Source organism: Thalassophryne amazonica, chromosome 2, assembly GCF_902500255.1.
Source record: "Thalassophryne amazonica chromosome 2, fThaAma1.1, whole genome shotgun sequence".
NCBI lineage: Eukaryota > Metazoa > Chordata > Actinopteri > Batrachoidiformes > Batrachoididae > Thalassophryne > Thalassophryne amazonica.
Window position 1 is genome coordinate 66,220,074 of NC_047104.1, and position 28,000 is coordinate 66,248,073.

General features: G+C 44.4%; 1 protein-coding gene across 1 annotated transcript; it reads right to left on the minus strand.

Annotated features, from left to right (window-relative positions):
* Positions 1–28,000, minus strand: LOC117503698 (homeodomain-interacting protein kinase 1-like). Its single transcript, XM_034162919.1, has 6 exons — positions 27,694–28,000; positions 5,502–5,620; positions 1,160–1,357; positions 864–1,055; positions 326–750; positions 1–172 (listed from the first exon to the last, which is right to left on the minus strand). Exons 1-5 carry the CDS (start codon positions 27,998–28,000, stop codon positions 571–573), a joined length of 996 nt encoding a protein of 331 aa, XP_034018810.1. The 3' UTR covers positions 1–172; positions 326–570.

The window sequence follows — 28,000 nt, forward strand, 5'->3', positions numbered from 1 at the left end:
TAACTCTCAGAAAAAAATGGATGGATGAAAGGCTGGACGGATGTGATGGTACCTTCAGTGTCCAGGTGTCCTGACCATCAATACGACGTCTGTTAAAGTAGTGGTTGGTTTCTGGTCCCAACCTGAGGAGGTAGTCTGGGGGCAGACCCTGTGTGTCCACAATGAACTTCATCTGAAGACAAACAAAAACTTCAAATCACACTGAGCAAACACAAGTTTCTTTAACAAATTGTTGCCTTTTCAGGTGTAAATGTTTCTCTCTTTAAGAGTGCCATGGATTAATAACAAATCCAGGATTTTGACAAGCTGGACAAAAAAGACTTACTATATCATATGAATGATCTCCGGGATACAGGGAGACTCCCAGAGCCAGCTCAGCCATGGACACACCGAGCGACCACATGTCAATCTCCTCGCTGTAGGCCAAACCTAAGAATACCTCTGGAGCTCTGAGCAAAGAGGAACAGAGCAACATTACACCATGTAACAAAAGTTTCATTTTATCATCAATTTTCAGGTCAGAAACAAGCAACAAGATCTCAAGTTAAATATTCTCTGCAGTATTTGGACTTACTGGTAAGACAGGGTCCCTGCAAATGACGGAGGCTCCGAGATGTGCTGAGCCAAACCAAAGTCAATTAATTTGACCTTCAGTGGTTGCTGGACGTTGTCGACCACCATGATGTTCTGGGGTTTTATATCGCAGTGGATCACCCCCAGGGTCTCCAGGTGAAGCAACGCGGTGGCCATCTGCAGTCACACAAATATTTATTGTTGTTAGGAGAGAGACGACTACTGCAAATATCTTTCTTTAGTTCTATATAAAATGTGGACTTTTGCTCAAAAACCAAAATCCAACTTACTTGCTGCACAACAGCACGCAGATCACTGGCTGGAAGAGGCTCAAAACTCATCTCATCCAAATAGTCAAGCAGACTCTGGTGCAGGAGTTCAAATTTCAGACAAAGGAGGTCTTTGTGCATGAAGGCATCGTACCACCTCACAATGTTTGCTTTCTCTGGATCCAGGGCACTCAGGAGTTTAAGATTGGCGATCTGTGGAAGACGTGAAAATCATTTATGAAGGTTTACACTATGTGGTTGAAATAAAACTATTTTTGAAAGTAAAGACTGTGACTGTAATTAGTTATCATTTCTACCTCTTTCTTTGTCTCTTTTATAATACTGGGCTTGTTCTTGGAGATTTTGATGGCCACATCTTCATGGGTGACGTTGTGTCGACACTTGGCCACCTTTCCAAAGCTCCCCTCACCAATGAACTCCTGTACTATGTAAAAGGAGTGGAGCACGTCACCCTCCTTGATGGGGAAATCATCTGTGGGTGGACAAGAGGAGCACTGAGGCAGAGATCAACATAGAGTAAAATATAACATGTCTAACTTCCTCACCTTCAGCCAGCACAATAAATAAATAAAGTCAATAAAATAAAATTTAAAGCCCAGTCTGTATTTCAACCATGGAATTCTTTGGTAATCAAAAAATATTGCAATGCTAAAATACCCTCTGCCGTATGAGTATTTTGTTCTTTATAATATGCAGCTGTTTAATTATTAACATCTTATTGTCTTATGTACAATTTGTACATGTTCAACAAAGCCCCTCTGTCAATCAGTCAATCAATCATAAACAATATTTATGTTTTAATGGCGTATGCAGGAGGCTTTGCGTGTGTGTTTATATGAGCTTTTGACAAGAGCAAGTCGTGCACGTCAAAGAATATTTGTGGATCAGCCTCTGTCTATTTGCAGGTATTCTCAAAGTCAGTCATCCGGGCATTTAACCTCGAAGGGCGGATTTTGTCTGTGAAAATATCACCGAGCTCAATACAAATACATATAATTTGGTCACTTTTCAAAGTGGTCAGACTCATCAATAGTCAATTTAATGTACAATGGTTCGTTTCAGGTCATCTTGGTGTATAAATCTCACTGTTCCAGGCGATTCAGAAGCAAATTGGAAACAATAAAAAACTGCTGATTTCAATAGAACAGCATACATCCCGAGTGTTTTCACTGAGTGGACAGTCATGGAAGCACGAAGTCTCGCCCTCTGATTGGCCACTTTGCTGAATTGACCCGAGGACCGACCTTGAGAATGAATAAGACATTTAACCTATAGCAGGTTAGCTTTGAGTTAGTGGATGTTAGCGTTAGCAGATGTCTGCTAACATCTGCTAAATGTCTTATAAATCACACCAGAGGTGTTATTAGGTTCCAAAAACAGCATTTCCAGTTTTACAAGTGTTTATTCCTCACTTGCTTTTACATAATATATGAGAAACATGTATGAACACACAAAATGAAGCAGTTTTGAAGAGACCAGCTGCTGATATCACAGTGCAGCTACTCTGATTAGCTGTCACTCAAACACAAAACGAATCAGCTTGAAACCTAATGTGACATTTTAATCTCTTAAAATCAAGGTTAACCATGTTTGAACTTGTCCAAGGTTTGTGTCCCAAAATTTTTTCCTGTGAATTTCAAGAGTCTGGCAGTAATAGGACTTGATTTATATTGAGCACAGACAGACAGAAAGACAGATGGACAAAAAGCCTTCACAATATCCGATGGCCACATTTGATGGCCTCGGGTAATAAGTCAAAAGTTTGAACTTTTGTCTCACCCATTGTGTACTTGATGCTGCTGCTGAAATGTTAATAAACAAATTTGTTCTGATGGAAGATCAACCTGCGTCTTTCCTCGTCGACTAACTGCTGCAAACTGAAGAACCAACACCACCTGCTGCCTTTTAAAGAATTCAAGACTTAGTGTACATTTGGTGTAACCATGGTGACAAAGATTAATTCCCAGCTCCCACGTCATTTGTACAGTGATCACATGATTTAGCAAATGGGCGGGGCTAATATATGACGCTCTGGCTCCACCCACTCAACCTGATCACAGTTAATTACTGTAAAACCTACAAAAGCAGACAGGCTGAATGATTGTGGAGTAACATTTACAAATGACCTGAACTTTACCACAAAGACAACATGTTCCACAGGTTAAAATAGCTTTAAGGACAAAAGATTTTCCTGATGGTTTTATTTTGAAATAGTGTCCTGCTCTGTTACTGAGTGCTGCTGGGACAGTTGATCACTGAAAGGAAAAAAGAGGTCAGAAAAGAGTGAAACAAAAAGGAAGGATTATGCGAACAAACCAAACCATAACGTTTTTTTTTCCCCCATCGTTTTGGAAGAAGTTTGGTTGTATTTTTAGCATGTTGAAGGAATGAGGATTAGGTGAGTTGAATCTGTTATTTTTTCTTCCTTCCTTTTTTAATTGTATTATTATTTATACTGATCAACTGTCTATTGGTGCACAAACTAAGCTAACATGTTGTAAGTGAATTTATATTTGTTATTTGACTCATTGTGTAAAGTCATGTGCTAAGCTAGCTGTAACAGGCTAACAGGAGCACTGTGTGTCAGAACCTCATGTCATTTGTTGATTTTCTTTTTCTGCTTGAAGGAGCTGAATTTACTAGTGACATTCTGGGCTGTAACATTTGTCTTTTTGTTTGATATTGATATATGAAACTGTTTGACCCTGATTAACTGACTTGTTTTTAGTGGGTGTGTGGTCAGATGAGGCTGAATAAGGTTTTCACTAACTGAGCAAATGAAGTATCAAAGTATATTTTAAGACCGATTCTATTTGTAAGGCAGAAATTCAATATACTGTTTGCAAGACAATGCCCTGGTGGTGAAAGTGGGAACTAAAGTTGTAGTTCCAAACTAAACAGTAATGAGGTGTTGATGCTATTTCGGTACCCACATTTAAATTGTCTTTAAACTCTTATTTCTTGGCCAAATTTGTTGATTTAAGAGTCAAATCACATGAATAGAAGGCGTCACGATGATGTCACACTCCGGTGCGGGGGCCATTGTGGTCGGCAGAAAACCTATTCAGCCACTGACTGTATAATATTTGTACATGTCACCATTCAAAGTGTGTATGTACTTTGTGATCCATCCATTACACACAGACAGATCAGCTCAGCGCCATGCGTAAAACCCGTCAACACATCACATCCAGATGGATGACTTTCACTTCTCAAGCATTTAGTATCAAAGATTGGATGTGGTTTGGCTCAGAAGTGTCCAGTACAAGTGGATTATGTGATCACATGAGCTCACCTTGTGTTCAAACTAATAACATTAAACCCGCTCCTGTATTTTTTTTTTTTTTTTTTTGCTTTTGGTTTCCTCTGTGCAGCTCCACATTTAGGAGATAAACTGTGAAGTTATTGTGAGAGCTGCAAACTAACAAAGATCTGATTTTTTTTTTATTCTTTTGAAATCAAACACAGTTTAACATTCCTAAAGATGAGCATTTACGCAGAACGCAAGTGTGCAAAAGAGCAATTTTGCAGATAATATACGAACACAACATGAAAAGTTGGACTCACTGCTGTCAAAATGACTAATAATTGAATTTATAATTTGAATTTATACGAAAGAAATAAAGCCAGCAAGAAGGAGTGCAGAAGCGACTTTCCAGGAACCCGTGGTTCAGTTCCAGCTGGTCTGGTGGCTTTCAGGTTGTTAAAATGTATGAGGAAAATAATATATATATATATATATATATATTCACCTCCAAAGACTTGAAAGCCTTCATGGTCGTCATCTCCATGATTTGCTTTCTCACGATCGCTTTCGATCTTCAGGATCAAGAGTTGACAAGTAGTCTGAAGTCATCTTCCCTTGCGTTGTCTCACCACATCTGCTTGGAGTCTGGAGTTTTCTGCCTACTAATCTGTGTGCATGCGCCGGAAAGTTGGAAGTAGACAACAGCGTTCACTTCTATTCAGCGGTGCTCTCTTTGATTGTGTTATTTTTGTTTTGTATGCAAATGCAGGGCTGTATGCTTAGCTTTTTCACTAGGAGCACAGGTGCTCCTAGTGAAAAAATTTAGGAGCACAGATAAAAACTTAGGAGCACTGTGAAATTTCTTTATACAATTTTATTATTAACGCAAAGACACATGCTGTACAGAGAGTACCTTTTCCACACACATGCACATTTTATATGATTCTATTGTATTTATTTGTTTTTTACTTCCTTTTCTATTGTTATTTACATCATTGCTTTTGTCCATTTCATTACTTTTTACTGTGTATTTCTTGTATTATTTTAAACCCTCACACACACATAACATCCCGGTCCCACTTTTTATACTCAGGTCGCCTGCTACGCTTAGCTACATTCAACCAACAGTCCACAGCAGGATGTGGATCAAAGTCCTCTAAAGCTGGCCCCTAAAGAGTGATCCTCATGAGGTCTTCAGTGGTAGAGACCGCTAGGCTGCTTCTTTTAGTGCTCTTAATCCGATTCTGAGCAGAGAAACCTCTCTCACACTGGGCAACAGCTGCACCAACTCCAGTATGTTCTACGGGATCAAGATAGGCCGTTCTTATTAAAACTATAATCACCAATATAAGGAGGGCACTGCACCTTACTAACAAGCAGTGTTTGCTTACCTTGTAGTCCTCCCTGTATGGCTCTTTGGTCAGCATGGTCTCCCACAGACCACTGTAGGTCTTGTCTCTGAAGTTTTCATTGACCAAGATCTTCAGTCCCTGCCACTCATCCTGAACCACTTTTACAATTATTATAGACGTTTTAAAGCTGTAAAATCAATCAATCAATCAGTTTTATTTATATAGCGCCAAATCACAACAAACAGGTGCCCCAAGGCGCTTTATATTGTAAGGCAAGGCCATACAATAATTACGTAAAAACCCCAACGGTCAAAACGACCCCCTGTGAGCAAGCACTTGGCGACAGTGGGAAGGAAAAACTCCCTTTTAACAGGAAGAAACCTTCAGCAGAACCAGGCTCAGGGAGGGGCAGTCTTCTGCTGGGACTGGTTGGGGCTGAGGGAGAGAACCAGGAAAAAGACATGCTGTGGAGGGGAGCGAGATCAATCACTAATGATCAGTGATGCCGGTAACGCGTTAATTAGTAACGCGTTACTCTAATCTGACCACTTTTTTTAGTAACAAGTAATCTAACGCGTTAATCTTTCCAAATCAATAATCAGATTAAAGTTACTTCTCCAAGTCACTGTGCGTTACTATTATTTTTACATTGTGGGTCGATAGCAGCATTAAACTTGGTCCGTGGGCAGAAGGTTGGAGTTCAACTGAACTGCCCACTTTAAGCAGAGCTGTGAGCTTTTCATCCACGGTTTTCTGTAGCAGCTCGTCCTCACCTCTTAAGCGCGGTGATCAGCACACCTGCACTGAGCTTTACAAAGACATTTTTATACTTTTTTCCTCCTTTATTTAGAATTCTGAGCTGAGCCGCTCCATATCGTCTCGTTAAAAACAGCTGATCCTCCGCGACGCGTCAACAACTAACACTATTTTTCACTCAAATGCACCTAAACTCTCTTTCTGAGGACCACATGATGTGAAAACGCAATAAAACTTTACCTGTAAATCTGGTCCTGTTTTCCTGCATAAATAAATGTTATCCATTCTTTGTGCTCAAATGCACAAGGGGCGAATCCAGATGGAATGGGGACGTGGGGCAAGGATGTGCCCCCCTCCCCCACAACACCCCTAGATTAAAGGTCCAGTTTTGAAGCCGTTTTTTATTACAACTACTAATATTGCTTAAAATAATAATAATTTCGACAAGTAAAATGTTTAGAGAGAATTTAAATGTTAGAAAAATGTTAGAATTTAATAGTTACATTTATAAACAATGTAGGTTCGAAATTTCAAGTTTTACTGTTACAGTGCTGTCAACAGTTAAATATGAGGTCAAGAGAGAGGTCTTTATTTTACTTTTTATAAAACAAGTATTTATTTTCATTGAAGTCAAGAAAGGGTGACTATAAAGTGAGTTTTGGCAAAACAGGTATCATTGTCATGTTGAGGTGGCAGAGGGTTGTTGTCGGCAGCTGGGGAAAGTAACTAAAAAAGTAACTAGTAATCTAACTTAGTTACTTTTACAATTGAGTAATCAGGAAAGTAACTAAGTTACTTTTTCAAGGAGTAATCAGTAATTGGATTACTTTTTCAAAGTAACTGTGGCAACACTGCTAATGATTAAATGCAAAGTGGTGCATACAGAGCAAAAAGAGAAAGAAACACTCAGTGCATCATGGGAACCCCCCAGCAGTCTAAGTCTATAGCAACATAACTAAGGGATGGTTCAGGGTCACCTGATCCAGCCCTAACTATAAGCTTTAGCAAAAAGGAAAGTTTTAAGCCTAATCTTAAAAGTAGAGAGGGTGTCTGTCTCCCTGATCTGAATTGGGAGCTGGTTCCACAGGAGAGGAGCCTGAAAGCTGAAGGCTCTGCCTCCCATTCTACTCTTACAAACCTTAGGAACTACAAGTAAGCCTGCAGTCTGAGAGCGAAGCGCTCTATTGGGGTGATATGGTACTACGAGGTCCCTAAGATAAGATGGGACCTGATTATTCAAAACCTTATAAGTATGAAGAAGAATTTTAAATTCTATTCTAGAATTAACAGGAAGCCAATGAAGAGAGGCCAATATGGGTGAGATATGCTCTCTCCTTCTAGTCCCTGTCAGTACTCTAGCTGCAGCATTTTGAATTAACTGAAGGCTTTTCAGGGAACTTTTAGGACAACCTAATAATGAATTACAATAGTCCAGCCTAGAGGAAATAAATGCATGAATTAGTTTTTCAGCATCACTCTGAGACAAGACCTTTCTAATTTTAGAGATATTGCGTAAATGCAAAAAAGCAGTCCTACATATTTGTTTAATATGCGCTTTGAATGACATATCCTGATCAAAAATGACTCCAAGATTTCTCACAGTATTACTAGAGGTCAGGGTAATGCCATCCCTCACTACACACTTTATACACTTTTCTCAATCAGGCATGAACATTTTCTCACTTTTCTCTCATGTGTAAACACTCCCAAAGTTCAAACCTGAGTAGAAAAATAAGACCAACCTGTTTTCAGGCCCAAACATTTGTTTGAGGAATAAAAATAGAATGTTTTCCTATAAATAATTATGATGGCTTTTAGAACTAACAAATTTAATTTTAACGATCAACGTACGAGGTTGGACACATAAGAAATTATTAATAGTGACTGACCAGTATTTCACAGTTCCTCTGATCGCGCCTCTTCATCCTGGCGCCGCTGCGCTGTCACGTCTTTTTCCACGGACTCACACTCACACGCTGCAGGTGTCTTTTTCCGAGTGTAGAACACAGTTATGGGTAGTTGTTGGCGCTCTTTTTTCTTCTGGGCGAGAAGATTCTTATAAACAGACACGCAGAACACAATGAGCGTGCTCTCCCTTCGTGGTGTCGCGACCGGCTGCTTGATGAGGCCGCGGAACACAATGCACTGTAAAAAAAAAAGAAGCATGCAAAATTGGACTAAAAAAATCAGCGAAACAGCGAGGCCGCGAAAGGTGAACCGCGTTATAGTGAGGGACCACTGTATTTATTTTAGGAGCAAAATGCGAATGAAAGGGTTGAAATACATTCTCGCACACGTGCGCCCGTTTTATTTTTTTTTCCTCGCACATTCAAATTTTAGGCGCAATATGCGAGCAAAATGCTCAAAGTGTCACGAAAAGCGCCCCATTTTCGTGACTTTTTTTTATTTTACTCTTCATAATCCTCCCCTTCTTCTAGGGATGGGTACCTTTCACATTTGAACCAATACGGTACCGATACCCAGAACTTTTATGCGTTGTGTTTGAAGTAAAATCTCAATCTTGTTCTTTGTCTTTCGACTGTTCGTTTCCATCTCACCCTGTCCTCTGTATCTTCCTCTGTCACACCAACCACCTGCATGTCCTCCCTCAGCACATCCATAAACCTCCTCTTTGGCCTCCCTCTTCTCCTCCTGCCTGGTGGCTCCATCCTCAGCATCCTTCTCCCTATATACTCTGGGTCCCTCCTCTGCACATGTCCAAACCATCTCAATCTCACCTCTCTGACCTGAGCTGTCCCTCTGATATGTTCATTCCTAATCTTGTCCATTCTTGTCACTCCCAAAGAGAATCTCAACATCATCAGCTCTGCCACCTCCAGCTCTGTTTCCTGTCTTTTTGTTAGTGCCACCGTCCCATACAACATAGCTGGTCTCACTACTGTCTTGTAAACTTTCCCCTTCACTCTTGCTGATATTCTTTGGTCACAAATCGCTCCTGCCACCTTTCTCCACCCACTCCACCCTGCCTGCACTCTCTTCTTCACCTCTCTACCACACTCTCCATTACTTTGAACAGTTGACCCCAAATATTTAAACTCATCTACTTTGACCACATCTACTCCATGTAACTGCACTATTCAACTGGGCTCCCTCCCATTCACACACATGTACTCAGTCTTGCTTCTACTGACTTTCATTCTCCTTCTCTCCAAAGCATATCTCCACCTCTCCAGACTAGACTCAACTTGCTCTCTACTCTCACTAGAGATCACAATGTCATCTGTAAACATTATAGTCCATGGGGACTCCTGTCTGATCTCATCCGTCAACCTGTCCATCACCACTGCAAACAAGAAAGGACTCAGAGCTGATCCTTGGTGTAATCCCACCTCCATCTTGAATGAGTCTGTCATTCCAACTGCGCATCTCACCGCTGTCACACTATTCTTGTACATGTCCTGCACTACCCTAACATACTTCTTTGCCACTCCAGACTTCCTCATATAATACCACAGCTCTTCTCTTGGCAGCCTATCATAAACTTTTTCTAAGTCCACAAACACACAGTGTAACTCTTTCTGGCCTTCTCTGTACTTCTCCAACAGTATTCTCAGACCAAACATTGCATCTGTAGTGCTCTTTCTCAGCATGAAACCATATTGCTGCTCACAGATCTTCACCTGTTTTCTAAGCCTAGCTTCTACTACTCTTTCCCATAACTTCATGCTGTGGCTGATCACCTTTATGCCTCTGTAGTTACTGCAGCTCTGCAAATCACCCTTGTTCTTGAAAATAGGAACCAGCACACTTTGTCTCCACTCCTCAGGCATCCTCTCACTTTCCAAGATATTATTAAACAGTCTGGTTAGAAACTTTGCTGCCATCTCTCCTAGACATATCCATGCCTCCAATGGAATGTCATGTGGACCAACTGCCTTTTCACTCATCATCCTCTTCATAGCAGCCCTCACTTCTTCCTTACTAATCTCTTGTACTTCCTGATTTACTCTCACCACATCAACTAGCTTTTCTCTCGCTCATTTTCTTTATTCATCAGCTCTTCAAAATATTCCCTTCACCTTTTCAGCACACACTCCTCCATACCCAGTACTGTCCTAGCTGTCTCCCTCACCACATCTGCAGTACTTTTCCAGTTGTCCAAAATTGCTTCCCCTCCAACCAGTGCTTCTCTCACCTGCTCGCTAAATTTCACACAACAGTCTTCCTCCTTCAGCTTCCACCATCTGATCCTTTGTTGAGCTTTCACTCTCTTCTTCTTCTTTACCTCTAAAGTCATCCTACAGACACCCATCCTATGCTGTCTAGCGACATTTTCTCCTGCCAACACTAGTGATAGCAATTTCGAAGCCTCATGAACCAATGAGCCACTGCAACACAACTGGTTTAAAATCGACACACTGCTTCGACGCGTTTGATACAGTTTGAAGGGTGACATCTGCTGGATTATTTGAGAATTACCTTGAGCGAGTGCCCTGACAAATGTTTGCAGTAATTCATGAATGATGTGGTTTGTTCTTGAAAAATAATAATAATAATAGCGACACTTTCTCCTGCCAACACCTTACAGTCTCTGATTTCTTTTAGCTTGCATCTCCTATAAAGAATGTTGTCCAGCTGTGTGCACCTTCCTCCACTTTTATATGTTACCCTGTGCTCCTCCCTTTTCTTAAAGTAGGTATTCACCACAGCCATTTCCATCCTTTCTGCAAAATCAACTACCATCTGTCGTAGAGAAGCTTGAATCTTCGACTGGACTGGGTTGCTTGACGCGAGGACGTTTCGCTTCAAATCACAGAAGCTTCCTCAGCTAAAATTCTTGCTCTGGTGGTCTGACTTCTGTCTTGACTCTTGTAGAGAAGAATAATCAAGAAGTCACAAAAGCTGGAGTTTTAAACCTAACCAGACCCCTCCTACTGAGAGGCAGACTGCTATAGGCTAGTGACTAAACAATAGCTCTAAATAGCACCTATTGTGCTCTAGTTAGCACCCTCCTAATGACAGGGCAGCTGTCCCTCCTAATGATGGGACGGACCCTCTCCTGATGGCTCCCTTGACGACTCTGCTGATGACGTGAATGACTCATTACCATGAACAAAAGACTGAAACTGCTTTGACCTGAGTACCCCATTGTAAACAGGGGATAAAGCGTGTCTCAGACCCCCTCCCCGGTTAAGGCTGGGTTTCAAACGTTTCACAAAGAATGCCTCCTTGACCCCTCTCTCAAACCATTTCTTCTCTCTGGCTAATATTTTAACTTCCTTGTCCTCAAACGTGTGGTTAGTGTCTTTAAGGTGGAGATGAACTGCAGACTGAGGTCCACTGGCACCCTCTCTTCGGTGCTGCTATAGCCTTTTGTGTAAAGGTTGCTTAGTCTCACCTATGTAGTGTTTGTTACAGTTTTCCTGACATCTGATAGAATACACTACATTGCTCTGTTTGTAACTAGGGATCTTGTCCTTAGGGTGAACTAATTTCTGTCTCAAGGTGTTAACCGGTTTAAAGTAAACTGTGATTTTGTGCTGTCTGAAGATCCTCTGTAGTTAATGAGTCATTCACGTCATCAGCAGAGTCGTCAAGGGAGCCATCAGGAGAGGGTCCGTCCCATCATTAGGAGGGACAGCTGCCCTGTCATTAGGAAGGTGCTAAATAGAGCACAATAGGTGCTAATTAGAGCTATTGTTTAGTCACTAGCCTATAGCAGTCTGCCTCTCAGTAGGAGGAGTCTGGTTAGGTTTAAAACTCCAGCTTTTGTGACTTCTTGATTATTCTTCTCTACAAGAGTCAAGACAGAAGTCAGACCACCAGAGCAAGAATTTTAGCTGAGGAAGCTTCTGTGATTTGAAGCGAAACGTCCTTGCGTCAAGCAACCCAGTCCAGTCGAAGATTCAAGCTTCTCTACTATGGAAACCACCAGGACAACTGAGAGCCTACACAGAAACTACCATCTGTCCTTCCCCATTCCTATCCTTGATACCATATCTACCCATTACTTCCTCATCACCTCTGTTCCCTTCACCAACATGCCCATTGAAGTCTGCTCCTATCACCACTCTTTAATGCTTGCGCACACTCGCCACCACCTCATCTAACACACTCCAGAAGTCTTCTTTCTCCTTCATCTCACAGCCTACCTGTGGGGTATATGCAGTGATGTCAATGTCAAATTTATTTGTATAGCACATTTAATACAGAAAAACTGCCCAAAGTGCTGCACACACCCAAAAAATAATAATAGTAATAATGAAAAACACACCAGGAGGTGGCGGAAGTGGGTGGCGTTGCTCTTGTGGCGACACGCAGCTGGTGTTCTCTGTGTGTCTATTTTATGTTCTTTTTAACCTGTTTTAAGTGTTTGTTTTTGGAAACCTGTACATTTGTGATTGTTTTAACTGAGTCCCTGTCGCAATAGAGATGATTTATCTCTTATTCGCATTGTTTATTGCACATTTTACCTGGAGCTATGAGCACTCCCCAACAATCACATATACACGGGAGGCTCTCATAGGATTAAGACGGCACTGTGTAGCCGGGAATGATCCCACACACTCTTGGCTGGTCAAAAACTCTACAAAAGATTTATCTTTTGTATTTCGGGAGAGCTTTTGGAAGCCGAGATGTCGGAAACGTGGACGGAGAGGCGGCGTGTGTCAGCGCATCAGGAAACTTCAAAGTAAGAACCGTATTCCTCTGCCTTCTATGATCATGGCAAATGTCCAGTCTTTGAGGAATAAGACTGATGAACTACAGGGAAATGTTCTTCACTTACGGGAATTCAGGGATGCATGTGTCTTAGCATTTACTGAGACATGGCTGTCTGATTCGGACTGTGACTCTTCTCTGGAACTTAGCGGCTTCGGTGTTCCTGTGTGTTTGGATCGGGACAGTGAAGCGACGCGTAAAACTCAGGGAGGAGGAGTATGCTTGTACATAAACCGCAGATGGTGCAGTCAGGTAACTGTGCGCCAGCGGCTGTGCCTACCTGATATTGAGCTTTTGTCTGTGTCACTGAGGCCGTTCTACCTCCCAAGGGAATTTCCTCAAATATTTGTCATGGTGGTCTACATCCACCCCAAAGCTGACGTCAGATCTGTTTCAGACACAATCTTTAAAGTGATACACGACCTGCAATCTATTTCTCCTGATGCTCCAAATTTTATTTTGGGGGATTTTAATCACTGCAATCTTAAGAAATCACTGAATAATTTTTATCAGTACGTTACCTGTCCTACAAGGCGTAACAGAACTTTAGATCTTTGTTTTGGATCTATTAAAGGGGTGTACAAATCTGAGGCAGGACCCGCACTTGGCTCTTCAGATCATAACACTGTTCACCTCCTTCCCACGTATAAATCTGTGCTGAGGAGGGAAAAGACTTGCAAAAAGCAGGTCAAAGTCTGGAGCAATGACAGTTCACTTGCCCTACAAGGATGTTTCGATTGCACAGACTGGTCTCTATTCTAGGAGGACTGCTCAGATATACCGATGTTGTGTGTAGCTATATCTCATTTTGCATAGACTCCGTGATTCCTTCTATGGAGGTAAAAATTTTTCCTAATAATAAACCATGGCTGTCTAAGGATATTAGGGGACTTACACAAAATGAAAATTGCCTTTGATATGGGTGATGTCCTTACAGAAAGAAAACTAAAGAAGGAAGTGAGGTCTGAAATAAAAAAAAGGCAAAATTAAGGTATAAAGATAAAATTGAGGCTGAACTGAGCAGTAACAATTTGAGGAAAGCCTGGAATGGAATGAGAACAATGACAGGATTACTGAGGAAGGGGAATGACAAAATTTCATTGGATGGTTTTACTTCAGATAAAGAGTTAGCAGATGATTTAAACAGTTTTTATCTTTGATTTGAAAATCAGAATTTTATTGCACGGACAGGTGTTTTTAAAGATACTTTGACAATGTCTCCAGCATTTTCTATTGATGTGGATGATGTGGCGAATCTTTTTAGGAAAACTAAGGCTAAGAGCCCTGGACCTGATAATATCTGTGGTAAAGTATTAAAAACTTGTGCGGATCAGCTGAGCAGCATTTTCCATTATATTTTTTCACGGTCTCTTGAGCTGCACAAAGTACCTAAGCTTTGGAAACATTCGGTTATTGTTCCAATAGCAAAGAGTGGCTCCCCAAAAGTATTTAATGATTTCAGGCCTATAGCTTTGACTTCTTTAGTGATGAAGACTTTTGAGAAGATTATCAGATCAGAAATTTTGTTGCATGTTGAACAACAGCTTGACCCACTGCAGTTTGCATACCAAGCTGGCAGAGGTGTCGAGGATGCAGTGGTAACATTATTGCACTTTTTGTTTAGGCATTTGGAGGGGCAGAAGACACATGCCAGACTCTTATTTATAGACTTTTCCTCAGCATTCAATACCATCCAACCCTTTTTGCTTGCTGATAGGCTCTTCCATCATTTTAAACTTGATCCTCACCTGATTAGTTGGATAACTGACTTTTTATCTCATAGATTAGAGAGAGAGCATATCTCACCCGTGTTGGCCTCTCTTCATTGGCTTCCTGTTAATTCTAGAATAGAATTTAAAATTCTTCTTCTTACTTATAAGGTTTTGAATAATCAGGTCCCATCTTATCTTAGGGACCTCGTAGTATCATATTACCCCATTAGAGCGCTTCGCTCTCAGACTGCGGGCTTACTTGTAGTTCCTAGGGTTTGTAAGAGTAGAATGGGAGGCAGAGCCTTCAGCTTTCAGGCTCCTCTCCTGTGGAACCAGCTCCCAATTCAGATCAGGGAGACAGATACCCTCTCTACTTTTAAGATTAGGCTTAAAACTTTCCTTTTCGCTAAGGCTTATAGTTAGGGCTGGATCGGGTGACCCTGGACCATCCCTTGGTTATGTTGCTTTAGACGTAGACTGTGGGGGGGTTCCCATGATGCACTGTTTCTTTCTCTTTTTGCTCCGTATGCATCACTCTGCATTTAATCATTAGTGATCGATCTCTGCTCCCCTTCTCGGCATGTCTTTTTCCTGGTTCTTTCCCTCAGCCCCAACCAGTCTCAGCAGAAGACTGCCCCTCCCTGAGCCTGGTTCTGCTGGAGGTTTCTTCCTGTTAAAAGGGAGTTTTTCCTTCCCACTGTGGCCAAGTGCTTGCTCATAGGGGGTCGTTTTGACCGTTGGGGTTTTTCATAATTATTGTATGGCCTTGCCTTACAATATGGAGCGCCTTGGGGCAACTGTTTGTTGTGATTTGGCGCTATATAAGAAAAAAGTTGATTGATTGATAGATTACAGTGTGTGTGAGTCAACGGTGTTCTTTCTCGTGTGCTCTCCTCTTCTACTGGCTCTCCCCAGGGTTGCTGTTTGTCACACCTGCTCTTTATTTTGTACACTAATGAGTGCCGCAGCAGTGTCAGTAACAGACACATCTTAAAGTTTGCTGATGATACAGTTATTGTCAGTCTTCTTCAGGGAGATGAGCAGGACCATGGGCCTGCTGTTGATGACTTTGTCTCTTGGTGTGAGGAGTCTTTTCTAGAATTGAATGTGTCAAAAACTGAAGATATGATTATTGATTTTAGGAAGTCTACCTGTTTTCCATCACCAACTGTTATTAAAAATGTTGATGTTGAGATGGTGGAGAGCTATAAATATCTGGGTGTGGTCCTTGATAATAAACTTTGCTTTGAACCTCATGATGTTATCTCCAAAAAGGTTCAGCAAAGATTGTTCTTTTTGAGGAAGATGAGAACCTTCCAGGTTTCTTCTGAGATGATGACTCTTTTTATAGAAGTTTTATTGAATCAGTCTTGACATTTGTATTGTTGCTTGGTTTGGAAATTTGAATTGTTCAAATAAGAGTCATCTTGGCAGTCTTGTCAAAACTGCTGGAAAAATCTCAGGTAGTCAGCAGGCCGGGGTAATGTCCATCTATAACAGACAGGTCCTGAGAAAGGCTAATGCTGTTCTGGATTGTTCTAATCATCCACTGAAAAAAGAGTTTGAGCTTCTGCCCTCAGGCCGTCGTTTTAGGGTTCCTATGGGGAGGACTAAAAGATTTCAGGTCTCGTTTATCCCTAGTGCAATTTTATTACTCAATGGCAATTAGCCTTTGATGTTGTTTATTTTGCACTACTATTGCTTATTTGCACATCCACATATTGCATGTTTGCAATACTTTTGTTTTTGGCATGGACTCTGGATTGAATATTTGCCATTGTATGGGTATTTTTTTTTATTGTTTTTATTTCATTTATTTATTATTATTATTATTTTTTTTTATGTTTGATTTTAGACTTTTAATTGGGTCTTATTTTCACTGTTGATATTGTTATCTTTGTGTACCTTGTCCTTTGTGTGCTACTGCTGCAACATTAATTTCCCTTTACGGGACAATAAAGAAATTCTGATTCTGATTCTGATTCACACCAGGAACAAAATGGCTTAAATGATAATCATAACCAAATCAGGAATCGGCTAACTTGAGTCGAAAGCCAGAGCAAACAAATGAGTTTTTAACCAAGACTTGAAGATGTTTAAAGGCGGGGCCATACGGACATTCAAAGGAAGCCCGTTCCAGAGTCTCGGAGCTGCCACTGAAAATGCACGGTCTCCCCTGGTTTTCAGCCGGGATCTCAGCACTTCCAGAGTCAGTTGATTGGCCGATCTCGTATTTCGACCTGGAGCATGAACCGACAGAAGCTCGGAGAGGTAGGAGGAAGCCAGTCCATTTAAACATTTAAAAACCAACAACAACAACTTGAAATGAATCCTGTAACTGACTGGAAGCCAGTGCAGAGAGGCCAGTACAGGAGTTATGTGGTCCCGCTTTCTGGTGCCCATAAGCAACCGCGCTGCGGCGTTTTGGACCTATCCCACAATACTGGGAGTTACAATAGTCCAAACGACAGGTGACAAAAGCATGAATCACTCTCTCCAAGTCAGCCCGGGGCAAATAGGGTTTAAGTTTACCCAAGAGACGAAGCTGAAAAAAGCTAGACTTGATTACAGAGTTAATTTGCTTTTCTAAATTTAAAAGAACTGTCAACGGTGACACCAAGATTCCTTACACACAGGTGGCAGTGGATACTCAGCGTGCCCCAAGCAGTGGCATCAAATGAGTTCCCAAATACCACAATCTCGTTTTTAGAGTCATTCAGATTAAGACAATTATGGGTCAACAATGGAAGGGGATATTCATCATCACCCCTTCCATTTCCAACTTCACACTCATCACCCTGTCAGACACTCGCTTAACCTCCAACACACTTTTAACATACTCTTCCTTTAAAATGACCCCAACACCATTTCTCTTCCTGTCCTCACCATGGTACAACAACTTGTACCCACCGCCGATGCTCCTGCTCTTACTTCCCTTCCACTTAGTCTCTTGCACACACAATATGTCTACCTTTCTCCTCTCCATCATATCAGCCAGCTCTCTCCCTTTACTAGTCATACTACCAACATTCAAAGTCCCCACTCTCATTTCCACCCTTCTAGTTTTCTTCTTCTCCCACCGTTTGTGGAAACATTCTCCTCCTCCTCTTTGTCGTCTTCGCCCAGCAGTAGCCCAATTTCTACCGGCACCCTGTTGGGCAACAACACCGGTGGCAGACATTGTTAACACGGGCCGCGACCGATCCGGTATGGAAATTCAATTCTTAGTCTGCATAGTTGGTTTGGCTTGTTTTACGCCGGATGCCCTTCCTGACGCAACCCTCCTCATTTATCCGGGCTTGGGACCGGCACTCAGAATGTACTGGCTGCACACCCCATGTGGCTGAGTTGAAGTAAAATCTCAATAAGTTACAATTTAACAGATTTATTTCTGAAAGTATAAACTTTAACAAATATGTTGAAACATGAAATTGTTTGTAAAAGTAAAAATAAAAAGTAAAAATTTGGGTAACAAATTATTATATGTGGATAATTGCACGATTAAGTTTAAGTCGACAAAAATGATCAATCAATTGAAAGTATCGAATAACTACACACCAAGTGTGTAGTTGATACTCGACCAACTCGTTAATCGACCAACAATGGGAGAGGTCTCCCCAGACCTGTTCCTTGATGGCTGTCTTGAATGGAGAATCAGTTTCACCTCAAGCTTTGTCTTCAGTTTGTCCAGTATAGGGAGGATCTGTCCAGCAGTGGCACGCTCATCAGATGAGACTACATGTGTAAAGGACCCTCATGGTATCCACAAAGTCCTCACACTTGCTAATGTCATCATCTGAGATGAGATTTATGAGATGAGAGTTATTGTCATTGTCGTTACACGAGTGCAACAACGAAATTACGTTTACAATCCAATTACCTCAGACAAAATACAGCAATTAATCCACAATTATTACTTGTTTACCGTAATAATAGCACACATCAGAATTAAAGACAACACATATACATTTAACATTGTTTATGTGCACTAAACTTGAAGCAGTCTGTCATCTGAATTGAGGTAAAGTGGGTGAAGGCCACAGCAGGCGGGGCCGCGCCGCCCATCTGACACTCTTTCTAATGTAGGAATAAAGGAATAAAAAAGTTCAAAATTATACCGCATGTTTTATGTCAGCAGAAGTGTAATTATTTTTTTCTCATTTGTTATAACTTATATTGTTTTTTTGTTTTTTTTAGATATATATCATTTTCATCTGTACCTGTCTCTGTCCATTGCCTTCTTGATGCGTGGGTCCCTTGAAGCAGCCTGAATTAGAGAATGTTCATCAAGGCCTTTGACAAGACGTAAAATAGTTAGAATCGTAAGAATGTTAATATTGTGGAAATTGGAAGTATCTAAAATAATTTGAATGTCTGAAATAGTAAAGGTATATGAACATCCTATGTGTTTTACTGACCTCCGTAGGAGTTTCTACTTTTCTTTAAGGACAAGCTTGGCAAGACTATTTCTTCTTAGCCACAGCACAGCCTGTATCCTCCTGGACCAGTTGGCAATGGTTTTCACACTGTACAGCTTTTGTTCAGGGTATGAGCAAAATACCCCATCTTCATAACATGCATTTTCTTCACAGCTACATCCATGTTGGCAGCATTGTCAACAGTAATAGCAACCACTGTGGACTTCACCTCAAGGTCAAGGATGCTGTCTATTTCTTCAGCTGCAGCAGCCCCTGTCTGGGGGACATATACTGCTCTTGTATGGAAAGCTTTCTCAGCTCTGCCTCCACAGCATAGTGGACAGTGACTGTGATCTTGAGCCACACTACTCCATGCATCTGCCGTCGCTGCAACATGATCTACTGCTTTCAGCTCCTGCTTCACATTGACCTTTTCAACATTATACCAAGCTGGTATTAATGTGTTGCAAAGACCCTTTCTGTTGGGGGGGACTTTGGATTCAGGGCCCTCATCATCTCCCTATTACATAACAACAATAAAATAACACACATAACTACTTTTTCATCACCTTGATCCATCAGACATACTATACATTATCACTTATTTTATGCAGTAATACTTTACCTAAACCATGAGGTGTCAGCAGTTGTAAAGGGCAACGTTCATTTGATCACAAATGCAGTCACTGCCCTGTGACACGCATCTACCCTCTGACGGGAAAAGGCTGTCTCTTTGGCTTTTGTAAAGGGAGTCACAGTTGCAGCTCTCACTTTACCTTTATTCCGCGTTGACAACAGGTTTGACTGTGACGGACCTGCATGAAAATAAATATTTACCTCTGCCAAGGAGGTTATGTTTTCGGTCGCGTTTGTTTGTTTGTTTGTCAGCAGGATAACTCAAAACGTTTTGAACAGATTTTGATTAAATTTTGTGGAGTGGTTGGAAATGACAAGAGGAACAAGTGATTACATTTTAGTGGTGATCCAGATCACAATCCGGATCCCGATGCTAATGCATTAGCATGTCTATGGCATTTTCAGTGTTAAAAGTTAGCATTAAGCAGTTTCATGTTGGGAAGGTGTCGTAGCACGGACCCACAACAGGGGGCGCAAATGAACAGACAATGAGTAAGTCAAAAGGTAACAATTTAATGTTGTGATAATACACAACGAAACGTGTCGTAATTTTCACAGTCAATAAACACCAGGTGATGTGTGGGCAGGCTCGAAGATAGAAGACGCCCGACGAGAGAGAAGCCGCGTCCCACATGGCTTCCACCACCAACGGTCTGAAGAACACCGGAGCCGCCAAGTCCCGAGTCCCCAGGTGGCCTCTGTCTTCGACTGTCGACCCTGGTACTGCTGGCAGAAAGCAGAAATATGATGTGTGAGTGTGAGTCCGCACACTCAGTAATTTACAGTCCAGACACCGTTAGGAGGGAGCACCTCCACCTCCAAATCACACACACTCGTGCAGCTCCTGTTTGTCCCTCTTCTGGGTCTTCACAGGAATGCGACTGCACACAGAACAATGTTAGACAACGTATTAGTCAGCAGAGAAATTACCTTGGTACTGGTAGTCGATTTCTCGGCGGGGAGGTGGAGTTGCAGTCCGGCTTTTATGGTGGTGATGATAAACGAGTGACAGCTGGTGCAGAGGATGAGTGACAGCTGTCACTTCTTCTGGGTCTGGCGCCCTCTCGTGCTTGGAGCCCGCATTCCAAGCAGGGCGCCCTCTGGTGGTGGTGGGCCAGCAGTACCTCCTCTTCAGCGGCCCACACAACAGGACCCCCCCCCAACGGACGCCTCCTGGCGTCCGACCAGGCTTGTCCGGATGTCTTGCGTAGAACTCGGCCAGGAGGGCCGGGTCCAGGATGAAGCTCCTCTTCACCCAGGAGCGTTCTTCAGGTCCATACCCCTCCCAGTCCACCAGATATTGGAAACCCCGGCCCTTACGACGGACGTCCAGGAGCCTGCGGACTGTCCAGGCAGGCTCCCCGTCAATGAGCCGGGCAGGAGGCGGCGTAGGTCCCGGAGTACAGAGGGGCGAGGTGTGGTGTGGTTTGAGACGGGAAACATGAAAGACAGGGTGAATCCGCAGTGAAGCCGGGAGTTGAAGCTTCACTGCGGCCGGGTTGATGATCTTGAGGATCTTAAAGGGTCCAATGAATCTGTCTTTCAACTTTGGGGAGTCGACACACAAAGGGATGTCCTTGGTCGAGAGCCACACCTCCTGCCCGGGCTGGTATGTGGGGGCCGGGGAACGTCGGCGGTCCGCATGGGTCTTGGCCCTCGTCCGGGCAGAGCGGGCAGTCCGCCACACCCGGCGGCACCTCCTGAGGTGGGCCTGGACCGAGGGCACACCGACCTCTCCCTCCACCAGCGGGAACAATGGGGGCTGGAACCCCAAACATGCCTCAAAAGGGGAGAGGCCGGTAGCAGACGAGACTTGGCTGTTATGGGCATACTCGATCCAGGCCAGATGGTGACTCCAGGCCGCCGGGTGCGCGGAGGTGACGCAGCGAAGGGCCTGTTCCAACTCCTGGTTAGCCCGCTCTGCCTGGCCGTTGGTCTGGGGGTGGTACCTGGACGAGAGACTCACGGTGGCCCCCAGCTCCTTACAGAAACTCTTCCACACCTGCGAAGAGAACTGGGGACCACGATCTGATACAATGTCCGATGGTATCCCATGCAACCGCATGACGTAGTGGACCAGAAGGTCTGCCGTCTCCTGGGCTGTCGGGAGCTTCGGGAGGGCCACGAAGTGGGCCGCCTTGGAGAACCGGTCCACTATCGTGAGAATAACGGTGTTGCCCTGGGACGGCGGGAGGCCCGTGATGAAGTCCAGGCCGATGTGAGACCAGGGGCAATGAGGCACTGGCAGGGGCTGGAGGAGTCCCGTCGTCCTCCGATGGTCTGCCTTGCCCCTGGCGCAGATGGTACAGGCCTGGACGTAGTCCCGGACGTCGGTTTCCAGGGACGCCCACCAGAAGCGCTGCTGGACTACTGCCACGGTCCTACACACTCCGGGATGACAGGAGAGCTTGGACCCGTGACAGAAGTCCAATACGGCAGCTCTTACCTCTGGTGGGACGTACAGTCTGTTCTTGGGGCCAGTCCCCGGGTCCGGGCTCCTTGTCAGGGCCTCCCGGACGGTCTTCTCCACGTCCCAGGTGAGGGTGGCCACGACAGTGGACTCGGGGATGATGGTCTCGGTGGGGTTCGACAGCCCCGCTTTGGCTTCTTCTTCGTGCACCTGGGACAATGCATCTGGTTTTTGGTTCTTGGTCCCAGGGCGATACGTGATCTGGAAGTCAAAGCGCCCGAAGAACAGAGACCAGCGGGCTTGCCTGGGGTTCAGCCGCTTGGCGGTCCGGATGTACTCCAGGTTCCGATGGTCTGTGAAAACCGTGAAGGGCAACGATGCCCCCTCCAGCAGGTGTCTCCACTCTTCAAGAGCCTCCTTCACCGCAAGAAGTTCCCGATTGCCGACGTCATAGTTCCGTTCAGCTGGGGTCAACCTGCGGGAATAAAAGGCACAAGGATGGAGGACTTGATCAGCCTCCACGCTCTGGGACAGCACGGCTCCTATCCCTGAGTCAGAGGCGTCCACTTCTACTATGTACTGGCGATCAGGATCAGGCTGCACCAGAACTGGTGCAGTCGAGAACCGGCGTTTCAACTCCTGGAACGCGGCTTCGCACCGGTCCGACCAGGCGAAGGGGACCTTGGTGGAGGTCAGGGCAGTCAGGGGGCTAACTACCTGATTGTAACCTTTAATGAACCTCCTGTAGAAATTTGCAAAGCCTAGGAACTGCTGTAGTTTCCTGCAGCTTGTCGGTTGGGGCCAATCTCTCACCGCCACAACCTTAGCCGGATCAGGGGCGACGGAGTTGGAGGAGATGATGAACCCCAGGAAGGACAAAGAAGTGCGGTGGAACTCGCACTTCTCGCCCTTCACAAACAGCCGGTTCTCCAACAACCGCTGTAGGACCTGACGTACATGCTGGACATGGGTCTCAGGGTCCGGGGAAAAGATGAGTATATCGTCCAGATATACGAAGACGAACCGATGCAGGAAGTCCCGCAAGACATCATTTACCAAATCTTGGAACGTCGCGGGGGCGTTAGTGAGGCCGAACGGCATGACCAGGTACTCAAAATGACCTAACGGGGTGTTGAATGCCGTCTTCCATTCGTCTCCCTTCCGGATCCGAACCAGGTGGTACGCGTTTCTAAGATCCAATTTTGTGAAAATTTGGGTTCCATGCAGGGGCGTGAACACTGAATCCAACAGAGGTAACGGGTATCGGTTGCGAACCGTGATCTCGTTCAGCCCTCTGTAATCAATGCATGGACGGAGTCCGCCGTCTTTCTTGCCCACAAAAAAGAAACCAGCACCCATCGGGGAGGCGGAGTTTCGGATCAGCCCGGCAGCTAAGGAGTCCCGGATGTAGGTCTCCATTGATTCGCGTTCCGGACATGAGAGGTTGTACAACCTACTGGACGGGTACTCAGCGCCCGGGACCAAATCGATGGCACAATCATACGGTCGGTGCGGGAGAAGAGTGAGTGCCAGATCTTTGCTGAAAACGTCAGCAAGATCGTGGTACTCCTTTGGCACCGCCGATAGATTGGGGGGAACTTTGACCTCCTCATTAGCCGTAGTGCCGGGAGGAACCGAGGATCCTAAGCACTCCCGGTGGCAGGTTTCGCTCCACTGCGTCACAACCCCAGACGGCCAATCAATCCGGGGATTGTGCTTCACCATCCATGGAAAGCCCAAAATCACTCGGGAGGTAGAAGGTGTTACATGGAACACTATCTCCTCCCTGTGATTCCCAGACACAACCAAAGTCACTGGTTGTGTCTGATGTGTGATTAATGGAAGCAGGGTGCCATCTAGTGCTCGCACCTGCAATGGTGCCGGCAGAGCCACCAGAGGGAGCCCTACTTCCTTTACCCATCTGCTGTCCAGCAGATTCCCTTCAGACCCTGTGTCTATCAGTGCTGGGGCATGAAGGGTTAAATCCCCACAAAGGATTGTTACTGGGATTCGTGCAGATTTGCGGGGTTTTCCCGCGTGCGTGTTATGACCCACCCTTAGCCCAGTTTCTAAGGACGGGCGTTGTAGTTTGACCGTTTTAGGGCAGTCCTTCTGCATGTGCTCGCAAGAGCCGCAGACAAAACACTCCCCACGGGCCAGCCTCCTTTGTCTGATTTTTGATTTTAATTTGGCCCTGCTCGTGTCCCTAGCCTCCTCAGCAGGGGGAGCCGTAGCCACACGGAGCTCTCTGGCAGTGAAGCGTGGGGACGACGCCACCTTGTCGGAACCGGAAGGGGGAGGGACGGCTCGTGCCCGGTCACGCCTCCCGGCCTGCTCCCGACGATGCTCGCTTAAACGGTTGTCTAAGCGTATAACCAAATCGATCAGTCCGTCAAATTCCCGCGGTTCCTCCTTGGCCAGTAGGTGCTCCTTAAGGACCGGGGACAGTCCACGTTATTCCAGCCGGACCTCGCTGCCGCGATGCGGAAGTCGACTGCATACTCGGCTGCGCTACGGCGCCCCTGTCTCATCGACAGCAGCACGTTCGAAGCGGTCTCGCCTCTGTTGGGATGATCAAACACTTGTTTGAATTCCCGTACGAACCCAGTATAAGACGTTAGGAGCCGTGAATTCTGCTCCCAAAGCGCCGTAGCCCATGCGCGTGCCTTTCCTCGAAGCAAATTAATAACATAAGCCACCCGGCTAGCGTCTGATGCGTACATGACGGGGCGCTGTGAAAAGACGAGCGAACACTGCATGAGGAAGTCTGCGCACGTCTCGACACAGCCCCCGTACGGTTCCGGAGGGCTTATGTATGCTTCAGGGGACGGTGGGGGGGTTCGTTGAACGACCAGTGGAACGTCTGATACAGGCCCAGGACCAGCCAGAGGAGTGGCTGCAGCAGCGCCCTGATCGCGCGCTTCCACCCTGGCGGTGAGAGCCTCCACCCTCCGATTAAGGAGGACACTCTGCTCGGTCACTAATTCTAACCGGGCCTTGAAGGCGGTTAAGATCTGCTGCAGCTCACTCAACCCGCCTCCCGCTGACGCCTGCGCTCCTGGCTCTTCCATTGGCCGTTCAAGCTTGAGTTGATGCCCCTCGGAGTCCATGACGATGGCCGAGAAATCCTGTTGGGAAGGTGTCGTAGCACGGACCCACAACAGGGGGCGCAAATGAACGGACAATGAGTAAGCCAAAAGGTAACAATTTAATGTTGTGATAATACACAACGAAACGTGTCGTAATTTTCACAGTCAATAAACACCAGGTGATGTGTGGGCAGGCTCGAAGATAGAAGACGCCCGACGAGAGAGAAGCCGCGTCCCACACGGCTTCCACCACCAACGGTCTGAAGAACACCGGAGCCGCCAAGTCCCGAGTCCCCAGGTGGCCTCTGTCTTCGACTGTCGACCCTGGTACTGCTGGCAGAAAGCAGAAATATGATGTGTGAGTGTGAGTCCGCACACTCAGTAATTTACAGTCCAGACACCGTTAGGAGGGAGCACCTCCACCTCCAAATCACACACACTCGTGCAGCTCCTGTTTGTCCCTCTTCTGGGTCTTCACAGGAATGCGACTGCACACAGAACAATGTTAGACAACGTATTAGTCAGCAGAGAAATTACCTTGGTACTGGTAGTTGATTTCTCGGCGGGGAGGTGGAGTTGCAGTCCGGCTTTTATGGTGGTGATGATAAACGAGTGACAGCTGGTGCAGAGGATGAGTGACAGCGTGCTTGGAGCCCGCATTCCAAGCAGGGCGCCCTCTGGTGGTGGTGGGCCAGCAGTACCTCCTCTTCAGCGGCCCACACAACATTTCAGCTGTCATCACGTTCGGGTGCATTTGTTTTAAAATTGTAATATTTCTTAAATTTATTTTTGTTTATAGAAATTTTGTGGAGTGGTTGGAAATGACAAGAGGAACAAGTGATTAAATTTTAGTGGTGATCCGGATCACGATCTAGATCCCGATGCTAACGCGTTAGCATGTCTATGGCATTTTCAATGTTAAAAGTTAGCATTAAGCAGTTGCAGCTGTCATCACGTTCAGGTGCATTTGTTTTCAAATTGTAATATTTCTTAAATTTATTTTTGTTTATATATTAATAATCTAATGAATATTATATACAATTTTAGAGAAAGAGACAAAAAGATCACTGTGCCAAGGAGGGAATCTCTTTAGGGTCAGTAACCCTATGGCCTTGTTTAGAGAAGTGTTTCATAAATGTTAAAAAATTCATATATTTGCAGTTTAGTTGAATAATAAATTGAATTTTGTCTCTTATTTGTTTTTGTCTATAAGCACATGCAATATCAATATCAGTGCTCAGATGACAGTAGCTTCTGGGAAAGGTGCAAGTTGCAATAAACTGTGATGCCAAGCGCTAAGGATACATGCTATCCAGTCACAGCAGATGAAACTTTTTACTACTGAGCAAACATCATTGTTAGACTTTTTTAGGTTCAATGATTCCACGGCGTGTAGATGTTATGGCATCAGTGACCCCATGGCCTTGGCGGAGGTTTTCACTCTGAGTGCTTCTAGTTACATAAATGTTACGAAGTATATAGAACCGAGCTGGTAATTACTAACGCTAGTTACAGTGCCATGCTAACGTCATGTAAACACTACGCTTTAGTGTTTCTTACCTGCTGCTAGATCTGCCACAAACAACTATTGTGATAGTTGACTTGTCAATGATTATTTTTGTGATTAGTCAACAAGTCAGATCATACGTAATTGCAGCTTATCGCATTTTATCGATATCGATACCATTCTCAGTTTCACTTATCGATCTGATTCCTTATCGATACCTCCTGTGAATTTTCTGTGTGCTACAAGTAGGCTTTACAGGTTTTCTATGTCAACAACATTTTATTGAGTCTTGAAGTAAATAAATATGAAATTGGTCACCGAATCCTTGATCTTTGGACATAAATAAACTCTACATGGTCGATCCTTGATCTCTGGACATAGATAGAAAAAAATCTGTAGTTTTTGTCAAAGCATTTCCTTTCAGACATTAACGGCATGGATGTCTCTCCATACGTCTAAGCTGAGCTCAGCTGGCTGCTGGAGTCTGCAGGTTTGCAGCCATACAGTTTAGGGCTGCTGCACGTCAGCCAGGACATCTCATTTTGGGAAGAAAAAAACATTTTGATTGATTGCAGTTTATTGTTTGTATTACAACGGTTGGAAAGAGGTGTCATGTGATTTAAATGGCAATTCACTTTGAAGTTATTAATTCTGAGCGGACTCTTATCTTTCTAACTTGACTCGGCGGCGCAGCCTTTGGAGCAACGGAACAGAGGACGATTCTCGTTTCTTTCAGGAGTCCCAGTTCGTCACTTTAATCCGCACAAAAGTGACTCACGAGTGACATTTTAATGGCTTTGAGAGGAGTTAAGAAGCAGAGTTGACGCTTCTGAAGAGGAGCGAAGCAAATATCAAACGAAGCAGCGGATCAAAACACTGCTTCGTTGGTTCAAGGTTCAAAGCAAATGACTCGTCGACTACTAAATTAGTTGTCGATGGTTTCGATAGTCGACGTAGTCGTGACTAGTTGTGGCAGCCCTACCTGCAGCAGATGATGATGATGAAGCGGTTGTCTCACTTACTTGAATTGTCGTTGTCACTGTTGCCATCACCAAATGTTTCAACAAGCGTATCTTCTCCAGCGATGCTGGCTACAGACGATAAGTCGCAAGCGGTGCCGAATTCAGGAGCTGATCTGACTCGTAAGCAGTCAAAAATTGTGCTCTCTTCAGCGTTGAGAAATATCTTCTGCTTAACCAGGTGCTTCCTCAGATTAGATGTATTTCCGCCGCTGGTCTTGCATTTTGCATTACAAATATTGTAGCGAGCGTAATCTGCATCGCATTTAGAAAAATGGGGCCAAACGTTTGAGTGCTTTCTGTCAGCCAT

Bases quoted from the DNA above. Each gene is read 5' to 3' on its own strand.
- LOC117503698 (XM_034162919.1), bottom strand. From the start codon at position 28,000: ATGGCTGACAGAAAGCACTCAAACGTTTGGCCCCATTTTTCTAAATGC. The intron at 1,056-1,159 runs GTAGAAATGATA...CGTCTTCCACAG, and splicing joins TAAAAGAGACAAAGAAAGAG to ATCGCCAATCTTAAACTCCT. The intron at 751-863 runs GTAAGTTGGATT...GTGTGACTGCAG, and splicing joins TGCGTGCTGTTGTGCAGCAA to ATGGCCACCGCGTTGCTTCA.